We start from the raw sequence: 9,090 nt of genomic DNA on the forward strand, positions 1-9,090 counted from the left end.
CGAGGTAAGGCTGACTGGCCTGTAGTTCCCCGGGTCCTCTTTCCTCCCCTTTTTGTAGATGGGAACCACGTTGGCCCTCTTCCAGTCCTCCGGCACCTCTCCAGAGCACCACGAGTGTTCATAAAGCCGTGCCAGGGGACTTGCAATGACCCCAGCCAGTTCCTTTAGTTATCTTTCTTAAGTAAATATGCCATCCCAATCCTGTTTAAATAAAAGCTGTAACTGCCAGTTTTGTAATCCCAGATTAATACTTAACCATTGAAGAAGAACATGCAAGGACTGTGAAGTGTCAGAGTGACCCCTGACACGCCATGGGTATTTGAAAAATAATTCTGTACAAACCAGTCTAGACAGTGAATTTGTCCAGAGATCCTTTCTGTACTAGCCTGTGCTGGAGGATATGGAGGGGAAAGGGGGAGCTCTCATACAAGTATCCAGGTGGGAGATCTCCCCTGGAGGCGGTGGGTCCATCTTGCCTCCATTGGCTCAGAGTACATTGTCCATGGCAGCAGATGCTCGATGTCTTCTGGGAGCTTGTGCAGTCTGCTTCCAGGGAAATAGTCTAGGCATCAGGAGAAGTTATATGGGGCTGAGAGAGAATCCTAGGAGCTGTGAAGTTTAAGCGTTTCCATCTTTGAAACTGGCTTCAGGCAAGGATTTTAGCCAGGTTCATCCATGCTTCTGGAGCTATAGGGCGAGTTTTCCTTGTGGCTCCCTTGGAAGATACTTGCCGATCAAACCTCTTACACAGTGTGATGGCAGGACTTCTCCGGGACCTTTGCACAATGAAGTCACATCTGGAAACTGCAGTGGCTGCCACTGCATTTACATACGGGCTTCATTTGCCCACTGTGGGTATTATCAACCACAGCCTTAGGGAGGGGATGCGTGGCTCCAGAGTAGTTAAAATGATTTTTACAGTATTGTTAAAAGGGGAACCCAGATGGAAAATAAAGTAAAGAAATCTGAGGTGGGAGAGGAGGGAAAGGAAACCTCTAAGAACACAAGCTCCCATCAGCTCAGACACGCACACGGCCCATGTCTCTGTGATAACATTTTTGCCCATCAGGAAAAGAAGTAGAAAGGAGAAGTGTCAGGAAACAAAGGGCCTTGCTACACCTTCCACTGTGAGCTGCACAAATGTCGATCAGTGTTAGTGCTAACTTGGAGTTTGGAGCAGTCGCACCCTTAGTCTAGACACCTTCTCTGCCTGTCCCCCGCCTGCACAGCTGTGACTTGCCACTCGAGGCCTGGGGAGCAGGGGCAGGACTAGGAGCTGGAGCTGTGAGTTGCCACAACGAGGTGGATGAACCTGGACAGACTTCTCTCCCTGCTCTAAGGCCGGGGCACGAGAGGTCCTGGCATCTTGGAGGACTTCAACTTGGGCAGCACATCTTTGGGGGGTGGCCACACCTTTAATGGACTGGGAACTGGGTAGTGCGGATCAGAGATAATCCTGCCCTGGAGCAACTTAACTATGAGCTGCGTAATGAGTGCTTAAAACCACGGGTGTTAATCCAGGGGTTAAGAGCTCCAGGAGCCACCCACGTTTACCATGTAACAAGGCCCAAAGCTGCCAGTCAGATTCCCCAAGTTAGAAGGAGGGAGAGAAAACACCAAACATGTTTCCAAACGTGCATCTCTGCCCATTTCAGTTACCAGCCAGACTGGCATTGGCTGCCAGTTTACTTGAAAATCCTCTTGCACGTGACTTCACAGGGGCCCCTCCTGTGAGTAGCCACTTGCAAGGTCAGGCCCCATCACTGCATAAGGCATCTTCAATTTCTATACCTATTGTGACCCATTTTATTACCCGCATTAACAGTAGCCGCGAGGCTCAGTTTGGATCGGGGCCCCTTTGTACAAACACAGAAGATAAAGGCACCTCTGGTCCCAAAGAGCTTAGAGTTCAAATGCAAGACAAAAGGTAACAGGTGAACACAGAAAGACGGAAGAGTTCAAAGCAAGGATTAGACAAATGCAGTCATCAGGATATTTTGTGTTAACATTTTGTACTTAATCCCAGGTAGTGGTGTTTCTGGATACACGTGGGACTGCGTTTCTGTGCCAGCATGGAGGTGATCCAGTCGGCCCCTTCAGAGTTTGCTGGTGCTGAAAGACCATTTAAGAAAGTCCCTGCCATCCTTTTGGACAGCCTCGTAGAGGAGCCTAGAAAACCAAATGTTGTCCCCAACCACCTGCTGGAATCCAGTGAGTACCTGGTCCTACCTGCTCTCCAACCACCTTCTGGTCTGGAAGCAAGCCTCATGCACACCAGGCACTTTTACCAGTACATTTTCAGAGACCCAGTCTTCCTTTTTCTTTGTGTGCCTGCACCACAGCCTGACCGTGCTGGTAACTCCCTCTTACACAGCCCGCGCTGCTCTGGGGATGAACAGCAGGACTGTGCAATCGTGGCCTCACCGCTTCTGCTTCAAGAGGCAGCCTGGGCAGAGCCGTGGAGCATGCGCAAGGATGCTGCTGCCTTTGAAGGGCATGCCATTCTGGGGTTTAGCAGCTCTCCCTTCCCAGCACTGACTGTAGAGACTGCGACCAGAGGCACATGGGCACACGCTGCTGATCCTCAGCTCTCAGAGCCAGGGGCAACCAGATGCAGTGTAGTATAGTGCCAGGGGATGTGTTTGCAATTTACCTTCGCACTTTGGTCCTGCACCAACCACAGCTTGGCTGAAGGGTGCAGCTCTGTATCTTTCTGTATGCTGCAGTATCTCCTGCAGGCTTTAAGACAGGGGCAGGCAATTATATGGGGCAGAGGGCCACTTACTGAGTTTTGGCAAGCCATCGAGGGCCGCATGACAGGCAGCCAGGGGCACATATATATTAATTTTCTACATTTTTTAGGGGCCCCGTGGGCTGGATAGAATGGCCTGGTGGGCCACATCCAGCCCCCGGGCCCCATTTTGCCTACCCCTGATTTAAGAGTTACAGAGACAAGGACCTGCAGTCCCCAGCTCCAGAGCAGAATGGAGGGGTTTGCTTTTCCCCAGGTTTCAGGGTTCTGCTGGTTGCCATGGGGGGTCAGGAAAGACTTTTCCCCTCCTGTTGCTACAGGAGCCTTCCTCAGATGCCTCAGGTGATGGCTACAGCCAAGGCTGGGGATTTTGGGGTGTGCTGTTGCTCCCGCTGGGACTAAAAAGCCCAGAGGTTCCTGGTTAGAGGGCCTTGCTCCCCTGCTAAGGTCAGGCCAATTACCACATTTGGTAGCAGGAAGGTGAGATTGGCATGGAGTGTGCCTGGGGGTTTCCTTTCCTCTCTAGTGGGGGCATGGTCATCTTCCTTTGCTCTCTTGAGTGGATTTTAACCATCACTTGCTGTCCTTGCAGCAGCAGGGCATTGGCAGTGCCCTTGTCCCCCTGCTTTACCAGTGGCAGGTTGAGGTGTTCCTGCAATTCTGGGCACTGACTGGCATTTGTGTGACAGTTGTTGGGTGACAGGGACTGGAGCACTCTTGTAGTTTTAAGGGCCATTTTTGTGGTTTTAAGAATAAGTTAATGGGGCCAGCCATTTTGGCAGGTGTTCCACAAATAGATCCACACCCTCCCCAAGTGCCACTCCAGTCCCCTTTGCCTGTCCTGTTCTCTGTTGTTTGCTTCCTGGCCTATGTATGCTCCTTGCTAGATCTGCTGCTCTGCTTTCTGCTTCCTGTCCTATCTACTGCGGTGCTGCTTGTCCCTTCCCTGGTCTTCTGCATGCCACACACACAGCCTGGCTGTGCTACTTGTGTATAGGATGGTTTAGATAGGGGTGTTTTTTTTCTTGAGCAGGGGGTTGGTTTAGATGCCCTCCTAGGGTCCCTTCCAGCCTTACTTTTCTATGATTCTGTAGAATGACTGCTAAATCTATCCACCCAGCCCAGTCTTTTCATATACTTTATCATCTTCCTTTGCAGAGATTTATACAAAACTTCTACAAAACAAGGTCATACAGGCTGAGCCGGCTGTACTGCATTATGGGGGGTATGAAATCAACAGGCATCACCAGCAGACTCTGGTAGGTTTTTAACCAGGGATTATCTAACACACTGTACGGGGGAAGCATGTGTATTCAGTGACCTAAAGAGCCTTTTCCGCCCTCGCATGTCCTTCTGCCCTGTTGTGTCCCTTATCACAGCATTTCTCAACCCATGGGTTGAAGCCCAAAAGTGGGTTGCAAAAATATATGAAAGGGTCACGAAGAAACTTTTAAAATGGATTAAAAGAGAAAAACAGGGGAAACAGTGTCTTTTCCCTTGCAGGCTGGCAGAGTTCCAGCTTGTAGGAGGCTGCTTGGGGCCCCCCGTGCCCCACATGCACACCACTGTGCCCCACATACTCACCCCCTGCCCCACACACTGGGGCCTGGAAGTGGGGTGTAGTGGGTCAGGAATAAGGGGCACTGGGTCAGGACTGGCCATCAATGTTTACAGATGGGTCCTGGTACAAAAAAGGTTGAGAACCACTGCTTTAACTCCTTGCTGTAAAGCAGGAGTTGCTGAAGTGATGGATAAGTGTCAACACCTTCCTAGACTAATTAAAATAGTTGAAGGAATTCTTCTTAGCAAGCTTTTGCCCAAAACCTTGCTAAGAAGAATTTTTCCAACTATTTGAGTTGGTGTAAAAAAAGATATCAGATTTACGCAAAGAACCTGGTCTGCCCGTGTCCTTAGAGCAACACGGCTACAACCTACACCCCTGAAACACCGTCCTAGACTGCTTGGAGCCCTCTTGACTGTGCTCATACTCATTCATTAGTGAGAACCATGGAAGTGCCCCTTGTCCTAGGCCACTGTGATTGGGTTTGTGCTGTAGGGCAACCACTTGCCAGCTGCATGGCCCTGGGCAACTCCGTTTTCCCTCTGGTTTCCCCTGCACCCATCTGGTTTCTTCAGATTTTTAGCTCTGTGGGCCGACACTGTCTCATACCACGTGGCTTGGAGCACATTGCTCCTGGCTCACTTGGGTTCTGACACGCTAAGCAATGTGATGACTGCCAAGGGGTCCACTGAGCTCTTGCCGTTGCTTAATGCTGCTGGCCTGAGGTGCGTTCATGTTTTGTTTAACTTCAGGGACTCAAGCAGCCACCTCCCTATGCTTCTTTCCTTTGGGAAATCATTTATCTTGCAACAGCTGTTGATGTTGCTCAGAATTAGGAAGAAGAGGATGTTACTTTGGAGTTTTTTAATTTTCCAAGGGGAACGGTGCCTGGTGAGTTTACTGGCAAAACTATCACTGTCCAAAGCTTATTTTCTAGATAAGCAGAAAACCAAACACCAAAAAATAAAGACATTTAATTTCTTTTTGCTGTGAGGCATCTGTAAACATCATTGTAAGTGGTGGATTTCAGGTTTTGGATCCTTAAATATTTAATAAGAAACCCTTTAAGGCTAGAAGCTGGTAGCATCTTACTTTCAGGGGCTTCCACTGACTTCAGTGTGGGATTATTTGTGGAATAAGGAATAAGAAGAAGGTGCCAGAATTAGCTTCCCTATGATTAGGAGAGTCTGAATGCAAAATTAAAAAGACTTAGCAATATATATTTTTTTAAAGTAACATCTTTTTTGGTTGCATTTTAAAATTCTGAGCACGTTCAGCATTTTCTTTATCGAAGAACAAACCATTATTTCACTGTTAAATGGAGTTTCTTTGTTAGGCACAGACTCACAAAAATGTATCCTTGCAGTTCTCCCAGCAGTTCTCCCAAATGTTCTCCTAAAATAACTTTTTTTTTGTTCTGCAGAAGCTGGTAAATATTTCTGGTGATGTAATAAACCTTCACATTATACCACCCCAGACAAAGTACTTTCACATCAAATACAGCAAAACTGTAAGTGACACAAATAGCTATGAGATTGTTCATTACGCTCCATCGTTGTGTTCCATGCACACAAACCCTGAGTTCAGTGCACACAACCAGTATTAAAATGCCTCCCACTTTATTGTTTCTGTGTCATTTTATAGCATCGGCTTGTCCCTGGCTTGTCCTTTGCAGTAACAGTTGACTTTTGTCCTGATGAGTGGCGGTATTATTATGACTGTGTCCGAATTCACTGTCAGGTAAGAAGGATCTAAGATAAAGGCCAAATCATATTGGCTGTTATGAAATAAAACTACCTTCACAGCAAGGTGATAACTATAAATATCTATATTGCTCCACAGCCCTCTCTGGTATATCATTAGCCTCTCTTTCCTTCTCTTCAGTAAAGGCCACCTTCCTTTGTGCCCTGCTATCTATCAAAATAAAATTCATGGCAGAAAAACAGTAAAGTAATGTCAAGGGTCTGGCACAAAGCTATGAAAGAACCCAGGCCACTTGGATATAGATATCTAAATATGGATAGATGTGCCTACCTTTAAACACCCAGAAACTTAAACCTGCGATTATGCATGGGCTATGGAGACCACAAATCCAAAACTGGAGTAAGCAGACCATCAGTTTGGATCTCCCACATGTCAGGCTGCTGCAACCGGTACAGATTCTCACAGACAATATTGTTGCAATTCATCATATGAGCAGAAATGTAGGAGCTTCAGAGTGGAGAAAACCACAGGGATTTTAAGAGGAAGCAGGGTGTTCACACTCTTTGCCTATGGAATGGAGGTCTTGGAGGAGTTTTACATGGCCCTGTAAGGGCTAACTCCTACACCAGCGTCACATGGCCCCCAGTTGCTGAAGTGTGACTCTGTGGAAGCTATCATGTTAAAACCCTTTTTATATATAATATGCATTTATTTTAATAGGTTAATAATTTCTCTTCTGTTTTCCAGGGAGACGACACTTTACTTGTTCCCATGCACGCCTACCCTTCTGTGAACGTTGTAGAATTCCCCTCCTACATAAGCTTATCTGATGTGCCACTTGGTCAGAGGTGAGTCAAGGCAACCCTTATTAACACTTTCCCAGGCCATGAGAAAAGTTAAATAATAGCCGTCTGTTACACAAAATCCTAGAAGCTTTCACCTGTGCAGTAGCATTCCAGGTGTATATTCATAGACGATTGAATCATGCATAAATTAAGAATTCTGTAGGAAGATAGAGCTGGAACCACTCCCCTGATGAGTTTGTAGGCAGCCACCAGGTCCCCCCTCAGCCTCCTCTTGCCGAGGCTGAACAGGTTCAGGTCCCGCAGTCTCTCCTTGTAGGACCTGTCCTGCTGCCCTCTCACCAAGCGAGTGGCCCTCCTCTGGACCCTCTCCAGGTTGGCCACATCCTTTTTGAAGTGTGGCGCCCAGTACTGGACACAGTACTCCAGCTGTGGCCTGACCAGTGTCGCATAGAGGGGGAGGATCACCTCCCTGGACCGGCTTGAGATGCATCTGTGGATGCATGACAAGGTATGGCTGGCCTTGCTGGCTGCGGTCTGGCATTGGCAGCTCATGTTCATCCTGGAGTCAGTAATGACTCCAAGATCCCTTTCTGCCTCTGTGCTTACAAGAGGGGAGCTCTCCAGCCTGTATGTATGCTGTGGATTCCTTCTCCCAGGCCTTGCATTTGTCTACATTGAACCCCATCCTATTCTCATCTGCCCACTTTTGTAGTCTGTCTAAATCTAGTTGCAGCCTCTCTCTCCCTTCAAGCATGCCCACCTTGCCCCACATCTTAGTGTCATCAGCAAACTTGGACAATGTGCTTCCAACCCCCTCGTCCAAGTCACTGATGAAGATGTTAAACAGATGTTAAACAAATGAATAAATGCACCATGGGGGTCCAGTCAGTCAGTGTATGGAGTCACTGGATTTGCTGCTGCTGTTTGGAGATAGTGACTTCTAAACATCTGAGGTCACAAATAACACACAGGATCCAAAGTTAGACATAGGCCAGTAGGTCAGAGTCAAAACCCGTTGTAGTTAATAGAAAAGATTCTCATGCCTTTAGTGGGCTTTGAACTAAGCCCTGCATTCTGCTGTGCTCTTCTCTGCACAAGTAAATGCAGCTGCAAAGGCAGCAGATGATGTAATTGCCTTGTTCCGAAAAGGTGCTTTGGCTTCAATACAGCACAATACTGGGTGCTGAGAGACTTGCAGGTCTCCACTCTAACTCATGGTGGTGTGCATAAAGCGCCATGAGTTGGAGCCACCCCCACCCCCATCCCAACAAATGTTCACCTGTTGTGGGGAGGGGGATCAAATCTGCCTGCCTGTCCTGTGATCAGGGCTAGGCTGAGGCAGCCCCCTCCCCCACAACTTCTTATGCTGTCTGCAGGAAGAGAGAGGGGAAGGGAAGCTTGCTGTGGGTTGGGGTTTGCCCAGCCTGAACTGAAGGAGGGAGGCAGAGGGGGCTGCAGGGTTGGGGGGGCTCCAACCCACCTGCCCCTGCAGCTCAGGCTGCAGCTCTCACTCTGCCTCTTCCATGCCCCTGCCTTACTGCAGATAGCACCATGGGCAGGACTTGACTGCATCAGCCCAGCCCCGATCACACTGACAGATTGAGCCTAGGGAACACAAGTTCCCTAAGGTGCTGCACTTTGGAGTTTCTTCATCTGATCCCTCATTAGATGAGGATTAATTTGTCACATGATAGGTCACTTTGAAAGCACTCTGCAGCTGTCATGGCACGGCTGTAGAGCACTTTCAGGGGGCCAGTCATACAACAAATATAACTTCTGTGTGCGCCCACATTGATCAGACTTTTAAGATAAATTACTGCTTTCTTTCCTTTTATCTCCTCTCCTCCTAGAACAGGTCACACATAAGACACGGGCTAGATTTTAACATCCAGGGAAAAGGCACGCACAATTGTTGTTTATTTCCTTAACCTTTTCGAAGTAAGCTGTCCCAGGCATGTTGTGTATAAAACGCATTCCTCGCTAATCAGCACGGCCCAATTTCAGTCAGTTTATAAAACACAGGCATAGCCCTGTACAAAATAGGTTTGTAGCATGATGTACAGTGTTTCACCAGGCTGTTGTTTCCACTTGGGTACATGAAATTAGATGCAGGCAAAAACAGGGAGAACTTTGGCAAGACTGGAATCATTCCTCATTTACATTGAGCCTCACTTATATTGTGATTAAAGGGCCTAGTGCCAACGAGAATCAGACCCTTGAAGTATAATTTCACAGATTTCATAGATTTCATAGACATTAGGGCTGGA

The 9,090-nt window shown here is 47.8% G+C and overlaps 1 protein-coding gene across 3 annotated transcripts in view; it reads left to right on the forward strand.

The window, feature by feature from the left end:
- The window catches only part of CFAP221 (cilia and flagella associated protein 221), a 52,331-nt gene that overhangs the window by 9,384 nt on the left and 33,857 nt on the right, over nucleotides 1-9,090 (forward strand). For all 3 annotated transcript variants that reach the window (XM_019522540.1, XM_019522538.1, XM_019522539.1), the window contains exons 2-6: nucleotides 2,027-2,211; nucleotides 3,911-4,011; nucleotides 5,737-5,823; nucleotides 5,958-6,053; nucleotides 6,765-6,865. In XM_019522540.1, the coding sequence (XP_019378085.1) occupies nucleotides 2,073-2,211; nucleotides 3,911-4,011; nucleotides 5,737-5,823; nucleotides 5,958-6,053; nucleotides 6,765-6,865 (524 nt within the window). In that variant the 5' untranslated portion in view covers nucleotides 2,027-2,072. The remainder of the gene's footprint in view (nucleotides 1-2,026; nucleotides 2,212-3,910; nucleotides 4,012-5,736; nucleotides 5,824-5,957; nucleotides 6,054-6,764; nucleotides 6,866-9,090) is intronic.

This window comes from Gavialis gangeticus, unplaced genomic scaffold (genome assembly GCF_001723915.1).
Source record: "Gavialis gangeticus isolate Ggan-Ray unplaced genomic scaffold, GavGan_comp1, whole genome shotgun sequence".
Lineage (NCBI taxonomy): Eukaryota > Metazoa > Chordata > Crocodylia > Gavialidae > Gavialis > Gavialis gangeticus.